We start from the raw sequence: 22,659 nt of genomic DNA on the forward strand, positions 1-22,659 counted from the left end.
ATCTAATATGTTCACAACCACTCTACATTCATTTTGCTCTAATCCTTGAATACGTTCATCCAAAACAGGATAGGAAATTTGCGCATAAGTACGTGCCTCTCGATTAGACTTTTCGGCGCGAATTCGTAGTTGATACAGTTCTTTAGTTTCTCTATCGAATGATTTGAGTGCATACAATGCACCTGTTTTGGCCTCGAACTCAAATGGCGGATGCACATCTTCAGCATCTGCACCCACTTCCATCAATAACGTCCAATGGTAAGCATCGACATCGATATCTTTAGTTAAATTAACAATTAATATTTCCACAGGTGCATCATTGTTTTCCAGCATTTTTACCTCGTAGTACTGGTGTTGGAAGACGGAAATATTTTGCGATTCAACTACTTCAATTGGCTTGGCATTTGGTTCTGTGACAGCTTGCCCTTGTAGGTTTATAAGCACGACTGCAGTTGAAGAGCGTGGTGGGCTACCTAAATCGGATGCCACAACGGTAACGTTTAAGTGTTCGTACTCATTGTAGCTTTTGAAATTTGCTATAGTGGATATTGTACCGTCACGTGAATCGATCTGAAATATGGGGGTGTGCAGATCTTGATGTTGAATGGAATACAGCACTAAGCCGTTGCCATTACCCACGTAATCTTTATCTATTGCTGACACTTGCTTAACAAACATGCCTTGTGTAGTACTACGATCGAGATACGCTTTATATATGGGCACCATAATTGTTTTATCTGAAAGATCTGTTATGTATTGCGCTGCATTTGTCATATCGTCATAGCCCACAAATTCTGGTTTATTGTCGTTAAGGTCGAGTACATTCACTTCCACTTCAACGGTACTGGACATTCTGTACAGCGGTTCTGCATTGTCCATTGCAATTACCTGAAAATTATATTTGGCACGAACTTCGCGATCTAGTGTGCCCATAATTTTGATGACTCCAGAAAGTGTTTTAATTTTGAAAGGCAAGTCCAGTTCACTTAAGCTGTAAGATACGTTTGCATTTTCTCCGTAGTCGAGGTCAACTGCTAACACTTGACCAAGTACGCTATTGTTGTATTCACCTTCTTGCACATCGAAACTGTACCATGATTTTTTAAATGTAGGTGCATGGTTATTCACATCAATCACAGTAAAACGTATACAGGTTGTATCCTTTAGTCCATCAATATCCGTGGCAGTCAAATTCAAGAAAATCTCCGCATTTGCCATTAAAGGATAGTTGACCTGCAGCTCACCAGTTAGTTTGTCAATAGTAAAATACTTTGCTCCGTATACCTTCGGTAACATACCAGAGCCAATTGAGCGGTCCATATGTTCTGCCAAAACTTCATAATGCACTTGAGCGTTCTTGCCAAAATCCTCATCACTGGCAATAACCTGCAGTACTTTCGTGTTTAGCGGTATATTTTCGTATACGGCAAATAAAGGGCATTTGACTATACCAGCCTTTTGATAAGGTGCACGAGGCGATCGGCTCTTCTTTGCTATACGCGTTCTTGCTCGTGGCTTTTGACCCGTTGCTCCCATATAAGTAGCATTAAATGTGCTATCTTTATTGTACCTCGGTGAGCCTGGGATTTGATAAGGCGGTATAACAATCGAAGATGGTACTGACTGTAATTGTGGGAACGAACTCTCGACAAAGTAAATTTCCATGTCAGTGGTGTATTCTCTTATTTCTATTTTGGAGTCCTTAAATACTGAAATTCGTTCGAATATTGGTGCATTATCGTTGACATCAGCAATCAAGATATTCAAATTGGCCTGCGTCGATAAACCGCCGGTATCAACTGCTACAATTTTAAGATTGTAGAGTTGATCTTTTTCTCGGTCCAATTGACGTTTGCCTGTGTACTTAATTCGGAAATGTGGACCAACATCGGTTTTCATTCTAGGCTCCATAAGCATAGTTTGCATTTCCACAAATTTTATCTCTTCATTCCACTGATCAGTTAAATTAAAAATGTTAAATGTCTCAGCATTGGTGAGACGCGAATTGTAATGGCTCTTATTAAGTACTTCTGAAGTATCGTTGATGTATTCAATGCTAAACTGTTCACTATATTCCCCTTGCAGTACAACCCGAAACTCAGCATTGCGTCCTTCATCAGCATCATTCGCGAGTATTACTTGGTTGGTGGAAACTTCACTGCCACTTGCACTATTCTCATTAATTAAACCAACATAAGTCAACGCGTTAAACTTGGGCGCATTATCATTCACATCGTCGACTTTCACATGCACCTGATAAATACCAGCTCCACTTACAAGTCCTGTGGAGTACTCCACAATCACAGTGAGATCATATTTAGGTTGTTGTTCACGATCGAGTCCCATAAGTGTTATAAGCGTTCCATCCTCGGTGATAGAAATTTTGTTTACAACTTCTTGTTGATTTGCAATGATGTAGCGTAGCTTTACATTGGAATCGCCTACAAGTCTACGAGGAAGACGCTTTCTATTGAAAAGACGCGGGTTATTACTACGAAATTTACTGCCAATAGTGACGTTATTCTTGTGTTTCAGTTCTCTGTACGAACCCAAGTCGTTGTTTACCACATTAACGCCGTTCTTATAAAGTAGCTGACCAATTTTGCCACCCACTAGATTCTCTTCGATGTGAAATGTAATTGCATTCATATTGATTTCTCTGCAATAAAATTTCTAAGTCTTTTTCCTCAAATGTAGTTGCGATACTTACTCTATAACAGGCCGCAGATTAACTCTATTATCTGGTTTCGGTACTACGTGTATGGTGACATTGGTTATGAGAACACCTTCATCAGTAAGTTCTAGTGCCTTTGGCTGTGCGCTGCGAGGCATCGGCAGTGGTTGAGATGAATTTGCAAACATCTGTGTAAAAGAAATCCATTTGACTTTGTTTTTTTTATAAGAAATGTATGAAATATTTACTCACGTAGTTCGCAACTGCCTCAAAGTGATAAACTTTTCTTTTGAATTCCGACAGTTCACGTATAACCGTTATAATACCAGATCGCTCTTCAATTGCAAATGGCACACCTTCTGAGTATGTGTGTAGAAGATCATACATAATTTCATCCTCTCCATCATAAATGAGAGTTGTCCGAACTTGACCCACTGAAGTACCTAATCCTGCATCTGAGCCAACCCAAAATTCGTAAGGTGCACCTACAAAATCTATTGCTTGATCGTCAATCGTAGCGTAAACTTCAATCGTTATTACTGCTAAGGTAAAACGGCGCTCTGATGGATTTGTAGGCTGCATTAAGGCAGTTTAGTTCAAAACAAAAAAAAAGTGTGTATTAAAATTATAGCTTAATTATAATTAGAGTAACATTTATCCAAAGTTTTCAGCATTTTCAATACCCATATTTCTCACCTGATCACTTGCTTCAACAAATACGGCAATACGACCTCTGCGTAACGGTCCACTAACATGTATGCTGCCATTTTTACTATCCAAATGAAATGGTATATAACCACTGCCTTTAGGTCGTTGCAGTTCATACGTCAGCATGCCATTTGGGCCATCATCTGGATCCAGAGCTACTACTTCTCCGATTTTGTAGCCAACCGGTGCAGTAATGGGCACTTTAAATTCATACAAATTACCACGTTCGAATTTTGGTGTATTATCATTTGTATCCAACAGTGTGATCATTACTTTAACTGAGTTAGGTATGCTTCTTCTGAAATTCCTATCGCCTATGTAGGGTGGATTTCGTTCAATAGCTTCTACGACTAGACGTATTGCTTTGCGTTGCTCACGATCAAGTAAGCGATCATCACGCACTGTTATCCAACCATTACGGGAATCAATACGAAAAGCACCTCTAGAAACTTCTTCTTCAATTAAATTGTAAAGAAATTCGGCATTTTCCCCCTGATCGCGATCAATAGCATTTACTTGCAAAACACTGAAACTGGTAGGTAAATTCTCCACAATTGATATATTGTAGAAGTCCGCTTCAAATTCTGGCATATTGTCATTTAAGTCAAGTATTTCAACTTCAATTCTAGAGAATGAAGATTAATAGACTATTTTTGATTTTCTTATGGATAGGTGTTACCTGGCTACGGCTTTTTGTAGAGGATTATCACGCTGTCGTGCTTCGATTTGTAAAACAAATGTGTTGCCCGGTAAGCTTTCTTCTTCTAGATCGATTTCTTTTTGTATCCAAACAACTCCATTATGTGGACTTACGCGAAAGATTTTCCTTTCATTTCCTGATATGATATCATAAATCAAAGTTGCATTTAACGAATCCTGATCGTAAGCCATTATGGGTGGTGAAAAGTAGAGTGGCATTCGTATTGGTTTTCCCTAAAATTATATAATGATTAAAAAACGAACGCTTTAGAGATTTACAAATTGCACCGTTAATGGAAAAAATTCATTGATCTTAGTCCGGTAAACGCCTTCAGTAAACTTTGGTGGAAGATCATCAATGTCCAGCACATTTATTGTAATTGTCGTATTCGCTTGATTCACTGGTGTGCCTCTATCCCAAGCAAAGAGTGGCAATTTAAAACTTCGAATTCCATAATCGAAGTCAAGTTCCTTTTTCAGTACTAATAATGGACGATGTGGACCTTTCAGTGCAAAGTATGGACTGCCATCAGCGGATAACTGATCTGCCACAGTCGATATGCTGAAATGCACATCAGAGTTTGGCGTGTTTGGCTTGTCATGATCGATTGCTTGTATGCCTTCAAAAATCACAGTACCGATTGGTGTGTTCTCATTAATATTAATAGTATAGGGTGTATTTAGAAATTCTGGCACATTATCGTTTACATCTTCTATATAAACAGTAATCGATAAATAGCTACCCTGCGAATGCCAAATTTAAAATATAAAGTATATAAAACAATGAAAAATGAATAATTGGTTTTTGTTATAGTCTATCACGTACCTCCTCAAGTTTTTCTCCTTTTCCCGCACAGAGAACGCGAAATTTTAATAAATTTTTTGGCACCTCACTATCTACTAAATCCTCCAAAGAGTGTGAAAGCATAATTCCAATGGTAGTTGCATTTATCTCCTGCAGTCCAAAGTACTTGTGATCACCACTGCCCTCGGATCCCATCAGCGCTATCTTTGTGCGTGGGTATGCATTCAATATAAGTATTTCCTTGCCCACTTCTGCGTCCTCACGTAGGCGTATGAATCGTACACCTTCACTTTCGGCGGCTATGCCGTCTGAAGTGTGAAAAGCGCAACTCGTATTGGCTGTAAGTAGAAATATTAAACTAACAATTTAACCAAAAAAAAAAAAAAACTACAATAACTACAAAAATTGAAAGCGAGAAATGCGATCGCGATTGTTGCAACTTTTGCTGCAACATCCTGTTTAGATAAATGCACTATGCACCCATTCCACGGCAACATGGCGGTGCGACAAATTGTTGACTTTTTGATTTGATAATTACAATATTTAAGTATGCAAGCTACAGAAAAGGGAGTAGCTACGAAAAAGTATCTGATCTGCAAACAATAAAAATTAAATTATTAACTCGACACCGTGCGAAAAATTTGCAACACTTGCAGTGCCATTCCATTTTATCGGAGTCTTTCTAAAATTTAATATGCAACAAGCCACAAAGTGAATGAAGCAAGTGCAACATGGCACAGTGGCGTGGTTAATATTTGGTTTTATACAGCTGTTCTAAGTAACATGTTCAGTTATTCAAAGACTTTTGCTGAAGAAAGTATCGAGCATACACAAAATATACTGGATATAAGTAGAATTGTTACAATGGTTTTAATATAAAACACCGAGAAAGATAAGTATTGATGGCAACGAAAATTGACACGACTAGTAAAAGTCTTGTCCTTCAACTAAAATCTCAAAGTTCAGCTGAAAACAGATTTGGACACATAAATATAACAAATATTGAGTTATAAGACACACAAGCAAAAACTCTGAACCCTGCAGAAATTACTTTCATCTTTTAAATAATTGATCAAGTTTTTAGGCCAGTATCCTCTTTTCTACACCATCGTGTGAGACTCGCACCCACTAAACCACCTCTTAGGAATGAATGGAGAAAATTTCCACAGCATTGTGAAAATTTTATTCCAGTAATCGGGGGAGAGAGAAAACACCTACTTCTCTACAGCGTATATGGATAATACTGCGTTTTAAATATTTTATTGTATTATACTATATATATACAGTCATATACAGTCAAACTTCGAATTTTCTGTAACTCGAACCAAAAACAGTGCACCAAGGTTTTAGAGAGCAAATTACACACAATTCTGCTTCCACAAATCGAACTTCTATAACTCGAATTTCTCTATAACTTGAACAAAAATGTTGTTCCGTGCCGATAGGAAAGTGGGAAAATGCATTCTATGAGTATTTAGTATGAATTCACAATTGGTGAAGTCCCTTTTTCCAAACCAAATGTTTTTTTTTCTTTTCTTATATTGCTTCTTTGTGTAAATGCCAGTCGCTGGCAGCGTGGTTTAAAGTAAATAAAATAACTTCTAATGCTACTCTCAACGATTATATTGAACTTGACAATGAAATTAGAAAATCAAGCTTTCCTACAGATGACGATATTGTTGAACACTATAGCTCTAAATTACTGGATCCCATTCTAAGCGCAACGCAAAGGGATGATGAGGGTTCCGTGGATGTGATTGTTTATCAGCCTTTCAATAATGAAGTAGAAGACTCATGCGATATTCTGAATTTATATTTGCAAAAGAATGATACTACAACTGATGATCACTATAAGGCTTTAAATAAAATGGAATATCTTTTTACTGAAAATAACAAAAAAAAAATTAAAATCCCAAAACCAATTTGTAATTATTTTGCTTCACTATAACTTCTGTGCTCTATTTAATTTTAAATAAATAAATAAATGTCTTTTAATATAATTCTAGTTTCTTTCAAAATCTCTAACTCGAAGTCTCCATAAGTCGAACCTTTTCTTTGCAAAATTGAAAAATTATATATTAATATATATTTTTATTATATATTTTATTTAAAACAATACCAAAACTTTTTTTGGTTTTACTTTAAAATTGTAATATTCCAACTATTACCAAAAACCAAAGAAATTTCATAGAATTAATTTTTTAAAAAGACTCATAGCCCTTCTACGCCACTGCTCCCGCGACTGTAGAAATTATTAATTAATAAAAGTCAAAGAAGTGCAACTTTCTTTGTTTATAGAATAAAATATCTTAGCGCGTTCGTCTGCCTGCCTGCCCGGCTGTCTGCCTGTCTGCCTGACTTTCGGTCCATCCGTGTCTGCGCAAAGTGGCGTTATTAACTGCATGCTTTTTGCTTTTCCCTTTGCCCACAATAAATCGTACTTTATTGCTGAAATTACTGCGCATTGTTGGCAACTACAGCACCAGCACTGCAGCTAACAACATATTTGATGCCTTCTTATTTAGCAACACTTTTACAACCAACAATACAATATTGCATTCCGTGGCAACTGCCACTGCAGCAGAAATGCAACTGCAACTGCAACTGCACTGTAGTCTGAGGAGCGAACAGCTTTTTCATAATTTTTCCCACCCTCATGACATAATTAACTGAATCCGAATCCATCTTCTTCTGACTGAGAGTTGGAAGACTTGGCTTACTTAGGTTAGTTGGATGTGTGGATACGGGCCAAATTGGGCATTAGCGTTTGTTTTATTGTTTTAAATCGCAGTTGGTTTTATTGTTTTGCATACTTTAGATTTGTTGCAGATACGCAGTGAGAGACGAACTTTTGAAATGCGATCAAAGTGACATGGAACTACAAACACACAAATATCTATTATTTAGATGCGGATATGTCCGTACATTTTTTTTATGTACAACATTTTTTACAAACATATTTTTTGTGAATATTGCATTATTTATTTTTTACAAGCCAATAGAGAAATCTCAGAAACTATTGAGGTTGTTTTTTTTTGCTGTCTTACTCTTTTTAAATGGCTTTAAGGGAAAGTATCTGCATATACTAGTACAAATAGCCAATTTAAAGGAAGCCATAACTTATCAATCATGTATTAACATTTTAATAACATATAATATATATACATATATTTATATATATATATATATCTAATAGGTTCTTTAAAATTCAATAGAAAATGGTAAGCCTTAGTTTATAGGACTAGTAAACTGATTTTGTCTGTCCAACAATTATTCAGACAGACATACATGTTAGTCAAATATGTGCGAGAGAATGTCTTCGAACCAATATGTAAGAAAGCCACAGTTACATATTATCGAATAGTTAGATGGCATAAAAAGCGCTCCAGACTGTAATCGAAACCTCGAAAATTGTAAATGATTTCCTCAACCTAATACGAAAATGAACATCAATACTGTAGTCTTAAAATGAGAATCCCAGAAAGCAATTAAACACGAAATCCATAAAATGTTTTAACTACAAAAGCGTCAAATATGCCTCCAATTGCGTCTGAACCGTTCTATAAACTTGATAAAGTCAATTAAATGAAGTAATCAGATAATGGGTGATGATAAAATTTGCATATCACTGGTTTAATAGTATAGACCAACATCAAGCAAAACAAGTTCCTATCCCGGCAAAGATAATATCAACTAATACACGCTCGCTGGGCACACTTGAGAATCTGGTTACTTTAGAGATCATTGCAATATGTGATATTACATACATTAGTTGGAGCTCTCCAACTTTGTTGTCTATCATTTTTATGAAATGAACGTCGAAAACTCTGAATGGATCACGATTATGTACAATAGATACATTCAGGTGACTGTGCACTCTAGCTTTAAATAATAGTCTATAGTTCTCTAAATTTTTTTTTATTATTTATTTTACCTTGGCCAATTTTTCTCTACCTTGAACTTTTAATTACTTCTGACTTCTTACAAAATTTGAAGATCTACAATTAAGACTCTGTTTAAAAATTAGATAATAATTCAAAATATGTCATTAATAGTGTAACATTGCAATTAATCTCTACGTGAAGAAATTGACTATAAAGAAATTTTAAAGTTGAAATTGGGATATTTTAAACAAAGGACATACTCGTATTAGGAAACTTGCAGTTTCAAAGATCTATTCGTATCAAAATCAAAGTTCTCTGCTTCACTGGTGGCTTTTAAGCTACGAGAATACCCTTGATATTGTACTGTATTCTTCAACCACTATCTACTCGCCATTTTTAAATATCTGGTGTTTTTCTAGCTGCATAAGAACTATCGGTATCGATAACTATGGTTTGACAGCTGAGAATGTCAAATTGTGTTGACATTTGTCTTCAGTAAGGTTTGGGAATTCATCATGAATCGTTTAACGCTTCCAAATCGTGGAAACTTAACTATATAAAAAAAAAATCTGGTCTCAAAGTTCATAGAGCACTTCGTCTATTTTAGGGTCAACAAAATCGGCCTAGTAAGCAAGCAATTCCTGCAGTTATTGATCGTTTTCGCACTAATTTCACTCTAATTTCGATTCAAAATCATGATATATAAAAGTTAAAATAAGTAATAGAGAAAACAATGGAGAAAAGAGAATGACGCTTAGATATAGATTTCAATAATATTAATTTAAATTCGATCCTTATCCTGATGATGACTTTTAAGGAGAGTGAAATATTCATTAATATTAATTTATATTCGCTCTTTATCCTGACGATGACTCTTCAGGACAGTTGAAATATAGAATATATTAAAAAATATTAATTAAACGTTGAATTTTAATTTTAACAAAAAGTGACCCATAATAGGAAATTTAGCTTAATAAACCTTTGAGTTAATATATATTCCAATCGGTCATAAAAGTTTAGAAAAATTGAACTCATAAAACAATAACAATTGTGAATTAGTAACAGAAGTGAAAAATACCTGGTACTATAATACTGAATCATTATGTGTATATTTAGATAGGTATTACTTCTACAATAGTAACTATAATTAAAGACAATGAGATGCAGTTTAATAAAAATTAGAACAAAATTTTTATTCTTTTAATGACTACAAGTATTCAGTATTCAGCCTTTGTAATTGACATATATACAAGTGTGAGTCGGTAAGAGCTCCGGTTTAATACATTTTTTAATTGCTAAAAATAATTGTTAATTGCGAAGGTAAAATACTTTCAAACGCCATAACGCCATAATTCCTTCAATGAAACCTAAAGAAACTGCCCAAGTACGTTGATTAGAATTTGAGCAATAAAATCGCAGAAGTTGAAAGTCTGTTTGGAGAAATTTGAAGAAAATTGGGTATTAAATTTTTATGTTCAATGTCTTACGAAAGTTTATTATCACTACAAGTGCACTGTGATCATTGTGCAGCTGATACATTACATATTACAAAGGCACACATAGGTATATCAGAAACTGGTAGTAGATACTTTACTAATAAGCAAATAGCAGTTAAGGCTTTACACCCGGTATATATAAAATCAAGAGCTCCATAATTCTGTATTGCATTCTGTTATTGATATTGTATGGTGTTAAACTAGTGTATGGGGGTATTATTTATAACTATAGTGTAAGAGATATATCAATAAATATTACGTTATTCTTAATAAAGGTTATATATAGTGACACTGATAGCAATTTTGATTGTTCAGACAAACTCGAAATACATATGGAGAAATACGTGACTGCTTATTTCACTAGCAGTCATTTATAAAGATTTATTAGTTAGTACAGTATATCATAAATGATGAGGACCTAAGATAAGATATAGAAAAAAGATGAAGACCTAAGATTCGATTTGTTCTGTATAAAATATATACACCATAATATTGATTGAAGATTGTCAGAAAAATATGATTGAAAGCAATTTAAATCATATCTTGTAAAACAAAAAATGTTTATGATAATACTGTGTTTAAATTGGAAATGAGAGGTAGAAAAGATGATTAAATATTATAATATATACAAAACAACGACTGGTACATAAGCAAAATAAGTAATTTAATAGACTAAGAACAAAACAGGCCACTAATTCAAAACTATTAAAGTTATAGCTGAAGAATATGCAGCAGACATCATGAGATCTAACTTCTAAATGAAATATATAGATATAATACTAAAGATAGGTACACGATAACGTAAAGGATCACAAAGAGTCGAATCTTTAACTTTTCAAATTGTTTTTTTTTGTCGTTACTAAAGAACAAGTAATATATTTAAATATTTTTTAACTGAAGTGGGTATTGTGAAAATTATGTCATATATAGAACACTTATCCAATGCGTTGTATCCATAGAAAACAAGCTCTCATTTTCGCGTACTGGCGATTGGAAGTAAACAGAATGCTTTTTAAACAAATCCGATCTTAGCTAGACCTATATACAGAAAATGATCCCGTTCAGAACTTGAAAAAGTGGTTATAATACATATAATTTTTGATAAACCTAAGTCGTATGTTATCACAACAAAATGTTTAGGCAAATTCTATATATATTGCAATGCGAATCCTGAGCAAAAGGTCAATCAAAAACAACGGGTCAGACATAGCTAAGAACAATATTATGTAAGAATGAAAATAAAATTAAACATTGGAAGAGTTTAGAAGCTTGAATGAAACAATTATGGAAACTGACTAGAATTAGCTTCCATCATGACAATGCAAGACCACACACATCTTTGATAATTCAGAAAAAATCGGTAGTACTTGTTTGGATTGTTCTGATGTATTCACCATCATGCACCGTCTGACTTCCATCTAACTCGATCTAATGTCTGCAATACTCTTTTGACCGGTCGAAGAGTTGTTGAAAATCACTTGGCCAAATTTTAGGTTGAGAAACCACAGAAGTTCTACATCGATAAAATTCTTAAGCTAACCGAAAAATAATGGTCAATAGGTAGGATTAAAATTTATTTTCAATAAAGAAAATTTTTAATGTTAATTTTTACATGCCGATAGTAGCGCGTCTTTATGAAGAAAAGAAACTACTTAAAAGTTAGACGGATTTGAATAGTAAACAAATGACAAGGACAAAAATTTGTTTTAATTCATTGAAATTAGGCTGTCCATACAACGCTGTTTCAAGTATTGCCAAGTACTCATCATCAGTGGTCTTAGGAAATAAACGAATTTTTTTATTACTTTATAGTCCGTATATAATTTTTGTATATATATATATCTATATATTATATACATAAGTCCTATATTACATTTAGTATGGAGTGAATAGGTCTTAATACCCAATCACTTAACTTGGCTAATTGAGGTATAAATTAGTTTCACTACTGAACGGTTTCTATTGCGAAAAAGGGTCATTATCGGTTTGAATTGATATTAACCGATTAAAGTGATGTGTTTATCGATATTGTCGATTGTTTGTGAATCTATTAATTTGTGATTGAATATCAAATTTTCTTTGTCCGATGGAAGATAATGCAGTAAACATGGCATCGCTTGTTTCGCAAACAAATTTTATTTATTAAATGGATTTTATATTTTAACATTAAATTTGTGACAGATGAAGCACAAGTGTATTGTTTTGAGGATGGTTTGTTTTTAATGGATTGACGATTTAAGTTTAATTCGAGTCCGAGTATGAGTGTGTATTGTATCTGAATTGGCATTTGCATTTGCATTTGCATTACTTCAATGAAACGATGAAGTTTCGATGTGCTTTGTGTACTTCTGGTGTTATTCAATAACTTTCACCTCGAACTCATCTTTTGTAGCACTGAGTGATTTGATCAAATTTTAGTCAAAGTATTACCAAATAATTTTTGGGTTTTGTTACTAATAAAAGACATCTATTATTTTGTGTCTGAATTGGCTCAATAGCCGCAGCTCGACATATGAATGGATGTGGCTATTAACATTCGGGGTTTGAATTGGAATGGATTGGATTTTTCAAAATTACGTATTCACACGCAAATGTAAACTAAACTTTTTATACTTTTTTCTCTGATTTTTTAATATAATTTTCGTTATTGCTCTTATTTTTGTATATTTTCTGTATTATTATTTAAATATGTTTTGCTTTGTTTCGATTTGATTTGGTTTGATTTGGTTTGATTTGTCTGCGACTTAATGAAATATCGTTAAATGGGCGCAAAAACACAATTAATTTCAAGATAAACAAAGTAAATGTGCGTATTAGGCCACGAACCATAAAGCAACACTCGACCAACTCGAAGATGTGAGGTAAGTTGGATATTGGCACAAATCGAGGTTACTTAACGGTTCATTGAGTGAATGACTTAAACGACGAACTCGTTAAGTCTGCACGTACGGCCGGACTTGCGGATGAAGCGTCCCGAATTACGTATTAAATATGCACCAGATAATAACGATAGGAGACTTGCCTTGTGATTTTTCCAATTTTGCTATTAACAATATGAGCAAAATTTTCCATATGACACATGTATTCCAAAAATCCTTCCAGCACGGAAACTGCATCTTCAGCCACTCACAATGCCACACACTCACAATTATTTATATTTTCACTAGAATTTTTACGACTAAAATAATAATTTTAGTCCTTTTACGACAATTGGGTTAAGCACTTCCAAATGGACATCATTGCTCGAGGTCAATAAACGTTAAATGAAATACTAAATTGGAAAGGCGCAATATTTTACCGAATATAAATGAGCAATTTATGGACTTAATCTCAATTAATTAGTATCTTTTTGTTTTTTTTTTGTGGTATATTTTTTACTAATATCTTTTCAAAATTTCTTCGTGTAAATTGTAAATTTCTTTGCAATTTCCGCGCACGCTTGCAACTTAAACCGCACTTGAACACCAACTGAACTGTGGCACCACATCAATGGAGCTATTCGGAACCGCACACAGCTGAAGAAATGCAGGCTACGATTTCAGCTATGAAGACATACCCAAGAAGCCAACAATGGCAGCGACTTAGCGACTTGGCGAGTTAATGGTGAAGACGGCTGGTGAAGTTGGCTGCTTGTGCTTAGCTTTGGTGCTGTTGGCCAGTGTGACTTGTTTCAGTTTGAAATGCGTGTAAGCAGCTACTTTATTGTTTTGGTTTAAAGTGCGGCTTCAAGTTGTTACTATTATTATCCGCTTCAACTGTTGTTGTTGTTGTTGCTGTTGTTGCTGTTGCTGTTGCTTCTTTGTTGCCGCTGTTATTAGTTCCCATATGGTTTGGTTTTAAGAGCAACACCTAAACGCGTTCATATGTCAATTGGAAAGAGGTGCACACGGTTAGCGTAAGTGCAACACAAAAGAATGGATTAACATGCATTTGTTAAGTAGTAGTAAACAAAAAAAAAAAATAATATTGTAAACAACAATAAAAATAACAACAGCAACATCAACAACAACAACAACACTAACAATAATAATCAGTAAAATGCATAGAATTTTCTTTCGACTTTACTAATATCTTTTAATTGATTCAAAACTACGGTCTGGATAAAGACGAAGGTACAGTGGTTAGAAAAGTGAAACGAACTAAGGTTAATAGTAGCACTTATTACACCATTTATATGTATTCGAATAATTCAAATATTTAAATTAGTCAGATTAGAATATGAGTAAATAGTCAAAGTGCTTTTTTATCGTCCTAATAGTTTTAATAGCTAAATAATAATACATAATACTCTGGCACCTGGTACGCTGTCAAACCGTTGATGCCATCTATCGCTTAAATACATTAGTCATTATAACATCCTTGGATATAACATGAACATCAAGAAAATTATTTAAATTATGTGTTTGGGAATAGACGAGTTATGTTACATAAAGAAAATATAGTCGAAACTGTGGATAAAATGCTCAGATATAATTAGATGGAATAAGACTGCAAGAACTAAGATGGAAAAATATTGGAATAAAGATTGTTAAAACTGTTGATAATAATTTTATATATACATATTTGATGGAATGACATTGAAAAAACTAAGATGGAAATATTTTGTCGAACTGGATAGGTGCCTATATCAACGAGTAGCTTCGTAAAAGCATGATCTTTAATGTTAGTTCATAACTAACAGATTATATGTGCTCAAGTTCCCAAACAAAACAATCTATCTATGAGACGTAGAGTAGTGTAGAGTATGAGACCCTATTTAGTAGAGTCACTATTAGCTATAGTACTTGGTAGTTTCAACACCAGGATTATAAAAGAAGATATCACAAGTTGTTGGCGAGGTTGCCATTTTCCGGTCTCTCCGATTTTATCAGGAATTTTAATAGAGTCAGCTATTTTGAAACCTTTTTTCCACTACGCTAAATGCCGATATCATTTGTATCTCGAGATAACGAAGTTTAAACGGTTTTATGTTATTTCCATTCATTATATTAACAAAACCACTAATACAGTCTATTGCCTATTGTCACTTATGTGAAGTATTTATATTGATTACACAAAGCAATGGCAAACAAAATTTCTAACTTTAAAACATGATATCTCGATTACTAACTTATATCAATATATGGTGTAGTGAAAAAAAGTTTTTACTAAAAACTCTTGTCAAATTGGTGTTTCCAAGAAATCAAAATTGTGGCAAGTTATGTATGCAGAAACAACCTATAGGTTGGCACCAACGTCATACGCAAAATTATAAACGCATCTACTTGATACCAAGAATCTAATGATACCAAGCAATAGGTGACCAAAAAAACTGCTGCTGACATAATTAAAAGGAACTTAAAGAAGGTGTAAGTCTTAAGCTTTAAATTCAAATCCTAAAGTTTTCTTTAAGATACAGTCAAACTTCCATAACTCGAACATCTATAACTCGAATTTTCTGTAACTCGAACTATATAGAGTGCGCAAGGATTTAGAGAGCAAATTACAGAGAATTACAAAAAATCGAATCTTTTCTTTGTAAAATGATACTTCGTGTTATGAAAGTTTGACTGTATATTAAGAAAAACTTTGAATTAGCGGTAGTTAGAACGGGTTGAAAGTAAAGTGATTGCTTTTACTAACAGCTGTCTCATTGACTTTAGAATGAAAATTATAGAGGTGCTGGCTCTAAAGGCAGAATAAAGACAATATCAGCTCTTTTATAATAAATATTTTATTTATAATTATGTTCATTAAATAAAATCAGATTTGGTTATAATATTTTCATTGAAAGGTATTTCTTTTTATAGCGCCTTTTAATATACCCATCAATTATCGGTCGGATTGGTCTCTAGAAGAAGGATTCTCCTAAAAATTTCAATTATATTGTGGTGCATTTACTCTTTCACATTTATTGTCATATTTTTATCATATCGTATATCATATCATCATATCATTTTTATTATGTCATATTTTATATTTTTCATTTTAGCGATTTCACTTGCTAAAACTGCCTTTCTTAAACCAAGCCTGGATATTCAAAGACTTCGAATTAATTCCACTTTTCCACTGTAACGATTCTATCCCACCTAAGCTTGCAACATAAATGTTTCTATTATTCTGTTATTTTTTTTTTATAGTTAATAAAAACTGTAATTCACAACAATAAAACTAAAAACGCTGAAAAATTAGCATAGACGTGGAATATGGACATAAACGAGGCCTAATGAGTTAAAGACTTAGAACTCAGTCTAGTTTTTGTTCGCATAATGGAAAAAAACTCGTTAAGACCAAGAATGAAAGAGCAAGCAAACCGAAAGAAAACATGGACAAGACCAGAACGATTATAATTTTAACAACAATACCAACGACTACAACAACAACAACAATAAAAACAGTGAGATTCTGCAACATTCTAAGCACATTCTAAGAAAATGTTGCCATTCGAGTTGTGCAGGAAAGCAGTTTAAAATGGAAAAGCTTGGCTTGGAAAAGACGCATTCGGCTAAGAAAGAAGAAGAAGTTGTAAAACACGGGCATAAAAAGATTATTTTATGAAGACAAAATGTAATTCGTAGATACTTTGAAGCCACTAACGGTGCAGTGGCAGACACCAGTTCAGGTTTTATTCTAATGAGTGCCTGAGCAGAAGTTTTCGTTTGCGTTGCGATTGGTGAAGTGCAACCAACGCGTTGCACGAAATCTGTCAATACTAAAAATACGCAGATACTTCGAATTTCGTCGATTGCATTCGCGTCAGGCAGGCGAGCCACAGATACATTTTACATAACACAAATGTGAATTATGTGTACCGCTAAACAACTTTCCCAGCTCATTTTCTTCTTCTGTTTTCGAATAAAAGTGGCCAAACATGTATAGATCAGGAAAATGCGGTCAAAGCAGGAGTCTTTAAATTGGAAACTTAATTATTAAATTACTTTTGAGCCAATATTTTTTCTGCCGCAATGCAAATGTGGCTCGTACTAAATTACATTTAAGACGCTTAAACGATTTCAGGGGCTTGTTGGTTTGGTGATGTGGTGGTTGGATGGTTCGCGTTTGTTGGTGATGTTGAAAGTGCATTGTGCCATGGGCAATACGCAGCCTTCAATGGCATTTGCCTTCCTGAATGAAACACTCCAAACAGCCAACTCGTGCCGTACATAAATGGGCTCGCTTATTGAGCCCGCAACAAGTTCAAGTTACTGCAGTTGTTGCTGGCAGTGCCGTGATTGCTGCCGTGATTGCTCACTTGCAGCACCAATCTATGCAGCTGGCATTTATTGTACTTGACTGCATCGGATAGCTCGTATATGACCCGTAAATTATTTACACCGACGATGTACAGTTTATTGCAGTTGACTACTGCTTTCATCTTCAAGTCAACTCGAAGAGGTCACATTTTAGCTTCTTGACCCATAAACGTTGTTTACATCAGTGGCTGAAGTTTGCTGGTTTCCTTTTTTGAATGCCATTTGCCATTTATTGAAATGGATGAGGCAGAATATTTAAGAAATTTTTGCTGTGATGACGAAGTGGAATGCCAGCCATTGTCAGGGTTATTGACTTAAAATGGAAACAACTTTCATCAAATATCTTGAAAAATCTTTAATATCATCCATAGATGATAATTCAAATGAAGAATAACATGGACGTGTTTTGCCATACCATAAATATAAAGTACTATAAAAAGGTCTTCATTATCAAAAAAGGATGAAAACTTTTTACACAAAATGCAATTAAAATACTAATAACATCGCTTCATAATAACACGTAACTTCATAATGTTAAGTATACACATATAATATATATATGATGTCGAAAATGTATTCAAATTCATTCTCCAAAATTAGAAGTATTTGAATGATAGATCATAGTCTGTTGCAAAAAATACAGATTAACTCCTTCCAACTACAGTCTACAGAAAACGAGAATCATCCTGTGTAGGACTGAAGTAGTAAAAGTCGTAGCGGACGTGACGAGTCACTGATCCATAAAAATTAATGCCAAATAACAGTGTATCTTCTTAAAACGAAATTGAGGAAGATACAGAGAAGTAGAATATAAAGATGTATCTGTCATTATAAAGAACTGATTTATGTCTATAATTATAAAACAATTCTTTACTTTGGTAAAACTCAAATTTTTAGCTTGATATCTAGGTAGAGTCATCGTACTTGCCGCTTCCATTTCAACAAGACGCATGAATCTGTTTTTGATGAGAGAATATCATCGTGGAGCTATATACTTTAGGTCTTTCTGGTTTTAAACGAGCCAAGAAGAGAATAGCCATTAATCCATTGAAGGTTATAGTCCTATTAGATATTTAGAACTTCTCAGCAAGAAACAGTTTCTGATCTATGGTATGATTATTTGATTAGCATAAAGGATCTGTTATCATTACATTGCGCTGCCCCACTGAAAGCCCCTTTATACTTTATTATATTTTACTCTAAGCCATGACTAAGTTACAAAAATGAACTCTCGGCTTACTTTACATCATTGTAAATAGGTTGTATTTGTTTTCATGTCCTATATAATACCAAATTTGAAAGGAAAAGATATCTCTGTACGGTGGCTTTTTTTGTTCTTATTGATGTATATAACAAAATATGTTTGTCTATATAAAGTCCTGAGAAATTATGTCATTTCAAAGAATCTAGTTGGAGAGCAAAGTCTGATTATTTATGATGTCGGTAATGTAAGTACCCATGTGAGAAGCAGCTTCATATATCTACTCGGTGATTTTTTAGTACGAAGATTACTTCCAAGCATTTTGTCTTTTTGATTTTAACAAAACAATTGTTCGTTCCCCAAACTACAAACTAAATATGTTATCAAACAAGAGGAGTCGACAGCAATTGGCATTAATCTTATAGTAAATTAGTAAAGAAAATTAAAAAAAAACTTTTATATATATATACTAAAGTAAGTTCTTGTTAACATATATCTGTTAAATCCATGTCATTCAAATTACTTAACATTAAAAATTTGTCTTGGCAACCCATGATTATTTCAAATGTACTTATAATGTTTTCCGCATTAATGCAGTGGCACTGTGCTATTATATTCCAATATCAAAGACAACCACCTAAAGAAGACAAACCCAATTACAGTTGAGAAGATACTATAATAATGACGCTAGCGCAGGCATTTCATTTAGTGTCTTTAAAACTGTAAAAACATTTTTATCGATATTGAGTCAGTGAGGTTGATTCAAAGCTAAGGACAAGTAATTCATTATTTATTTCTTTTTAGTTAAGTTTTTTAATAATTCTGTGTTTTATCTAAGTTAGAAAAGTAAAATTCATAATAATGTAAAATAAGTTTACTCTATTGCAATTAATTTGATATATAAATAGCTATAGATATAAAACGCATCATAAAATCCATGTATATTAAAAGTTATACAAAGTTGTATCCAAAAGGAGAATCACAGTTAATTATTTTCAGTCGATTATAGATATATAATTATATTTATTTCCTCATAACGTCTTGGTGTTTCTATGAGATTCCAGAGATCACACTAAGAGAGGTGCATCTCTTATTGGCCTTATTGTGTCATTCACAATATGTCACATATCTCAAACGATCTGACCTTTATACAATTACACCAAGTCTAACAGAGACTAACAGAAACTGAGTCCATACTGTTAAGCTAATTTTAATTCTTTAAGATCACTACTGTGCGTGAGCCCAAACAGAGAAAATACGCCTTCATTGCACACAACGAAAACATTCATTGTAAAATTTGCAGAAATTTGGACGAAGAAGAGACTATCACACAATTTTTGACTGGCTGCCCAGGTTTCGTAAAAAGATCAAATCGTGCTTTTGCGATAGTCTGTCAAACTACTCAAAAGTAAGAACGAAAGATCTGTTAAACTCTATATAAACTCAACTGGATGGGTCTAGTTTATCTTTTCTTGAGTGTAATGTGGTATTAAAATGGTACATAAATGTTAGTTATGTGAGGCAAACTAACCAATCATGGTTCAAAACAATTATCGCCGATTAACCACTAACCCTGTTGGTTCTAGAAAAACGGTAGAAGAAAGGTTCACAAAGAACTGTTACATTATAAGTAATAATAATAAACTAGTCTATACCTAATCACTTTTATTAGTACTAAGCAAGAGTAAGAGAGGTGTTAACGCCATCGAACTGAACGTAGTCGACGTATATGCAATATGTTTTCTTGAGTTTGTCACACATATTTATACAACAATTTAAATATGTATCTACTATTAGAATATATTGAGTAACTCGATAACTCTTCTTTCAATTGCAACTGGAGAAACTACAAATGGTAAAAATGTGTTTTCAAGCTTTTTCCATCTCTCGGAACTCTTTTAAATTATAAATTAAATTAATATTCTTCTTTTAGTAATAATTAATTTTCGTAATAACTGCATTCCTTATATTCAATTTTTGTCCTGTTGTGAATCTGTACTCTTTTGCGAACCCGAATATAAATTCCACTTATTAAACATGTAGTGGTACGAATATGTTGAGCATTTGGCAGTATTTGACGTCTGCTGAAGTAATTGATTAATAAAAATCAAAGATTCAAACTAGTAAAAAAGATATTAAATTTCATAAAACACAAAAAATGACGCATATTTGACTTTTGGCCGGTGACATTGCTGACCTACGCTCTAGTGCTGTCAGGACATCAGAGTTCTGTGCCAGTGCCAGTGACAGTGCCAGGACAATGGGAAATGAAATTGTTGCAGACCGTGTCATGCCGTGGACTGCATGTCGTAATAAGCCGAGTGCATGATTAATTATTAAACGAATTTAAGTGCGGCCAAATGAACAGATTGAGTCATCATTCATCTACGCCCTCGTGCATGTGTTTTTTTGGAGCGCAGAGTCGCTCAACCCGCAGAGCGACTAGTGTTTGTAAGTGGAGAAATGGAGTCATGATGAAATGGAGCAGAGGAAGGGTCAATTTCGAATTATTCAAACGCACAATTAAGTGCTGCCATTAAAAGCCATAAAACCAAAGCAATCATAAAGTGCATGACGGCATGAAGACCTGAACACCTGAACACCTGAAGACCTGAAGAAGTGTGTGGTGCGTTTCGTGTGTACTTGTAGTTATTTTTTGTTTGATTATGAAAAAATTAGTTAAACGCAAATTAACACATGAATTCATTAACTCATTTACCACAAAGCAAGTAAAAATATCTAATTTTGGTTTGGCGTTTCTTATCAAAATCAAAATCGAACACAGCGGAGCTTATCAATGCAAAGGGAATTCATGAAACGCGCTGATAAGACGGCCAATAAACAACGAAACACAAACGATTGCTTGCAATTAAAAATATAAAAGATACATTATTATTATTTCTCTAATAAATACAAAACAATTTCAGTTAAGTCGAAAGAATTGTTAATTTTTGTTTTTTTCTTTGTGTGTTGTGGGCAATTCACATGAGTCACTTCTCGCCGCGTTAGGTTTTACGTTTCACCTTCAGGTAAAATAGTTTCGTTAAAGTGGACAGAAAGTTGGGCATTTCCTTCATTTGGTTGAGAGCTTCGTTCTTGGCGAAGGACTGGTACTCGTAGGCCACCTTCCGGTTTACGGCTGTGAGCAGACGTAAGAGTTCAGCTCCTTGTGCTGTGGCTGCTTCATTTGTTCTGGCTTCGTTTAGGACAGCGCACAGACTTTGTATGAACCAGGAACCGTTTTCGACATTACGGAAGGAGAAATATTCTGAAATGGAAGAGCATTAAATGGATGAATGCATTTAGTTCTAGTGAACTCACTCTCAAATGTCGAATACATGACACACATATCAGCTGTGTTTGGAATGGCATAGGTTATGATTGTGGGCTGCTCCTCAGCAGGCATTGCTATAAGATTTAATTCGCGTGACATGGGTGCAAAATCTGAGTACAATACAGGCTTCTCCAAATTCTCACCACGGCATGCCTGAAAATATTAAAAATAAGATTATAATTATAAAATTAGGACTGAGTGTAGATCTCTTCTTACAAGTGATAAACTTCGGGTAACGCGAGTAACCAAGAGATATTGTAACAGTGACATAAATCGTTAGACCATGCCCGATGCTAGAAAAACTTTGATGTGCCTTCTTGAATTAAAAGTTAAGGGAAGTTTTTGGGACAAGCTGTTCGTTATACATAAGCTTAAATTCAGTTTAATATAGTTTATTCACGACAATTAGGCACAAGCCTAGCACCCTAAACTACAGGTTGAGAAAATTTAGCTGACGTTCACTCACCCGGCATAAAAAACAAACACTGTAGACAGACGGAAAGCAAGACAAAGATTTTCATAACCTATAGACTTAAATAATAACGAGGGTTAGAGAAACATATGTTCATTAGTCTTATTTAGATTGGGTTGAAGTGCTGATAACAAACTGTTAGATTTATAAAGAG

The 22,659-nt window shown here is 34.0% G+C and overlaps 2 protein-coding genes across 2 annotated transcripts; both read right to left on the reverse strand.

Moving 5' to 3' along the window:
- Window positions 1-8,003, reverse strand: LOC119676824 (cadherin-89D-like; the record flags this gene model as incomplete). Its single annotated transcript, XM_038088083.1, has 8 exons — window positions 7,934-8,003; window positions 4,908-5,224; window positions 4,370-4,825; window positions 4,062-4,315; window positions 3,371-4,007; window positions 2,927-3,250; window positions 2,711-2,862; window positions 1-2,659 (listed from the first exon to the last, which is right to left on the reverse strand). Coding segments are annotated over exons 1-8 (4,869 nt in total), but the record flags the coding sequence as incomplete, so codon positions are not given.
- Window positions 8,004-21,598: 13,595 nt separating this feature from the next.
- LOC119679052 (caspase-3-like) lies at window positions 21,599-22,193 on the reverse strand. Its single transcript, XM_038091201.1, has 2 exons — window positions 22,021-22,193; window positions 21,599-21,967 (listed from the first exon to the last, which is right to left on the reverse strand). The coding sequence occupies exons 1-2, from the start codon at window positions 22,130-22,132 to the stop codon at window positions 21,705-21,707; spliced, it is 375 nt and encodes a 124-aa protein (XP_037947129.1). The 5' UTR covers window positions 22,133-22,193; the 3' UTR covers window positions 21,599-21,704.
- Window positions 22,194-22,659: the final 466 nt, after the last annotated feature.

The sequence above is a fragment of the Teleopsis dalmanni genome, chromosome 2 (genome assembly GCF_002237135.1).
Source record: "Teleopsis dalmanni isolate 2A chromosome 2, ASM223713v2, whole genome shotgun sequence".
NCBI classification, from domain to species: Eukaryota; Metazoa; Arthropoda; class Insecta; order Diptera; family Diopsidae; genus Teleopsis; species Teleopsis dalmanni.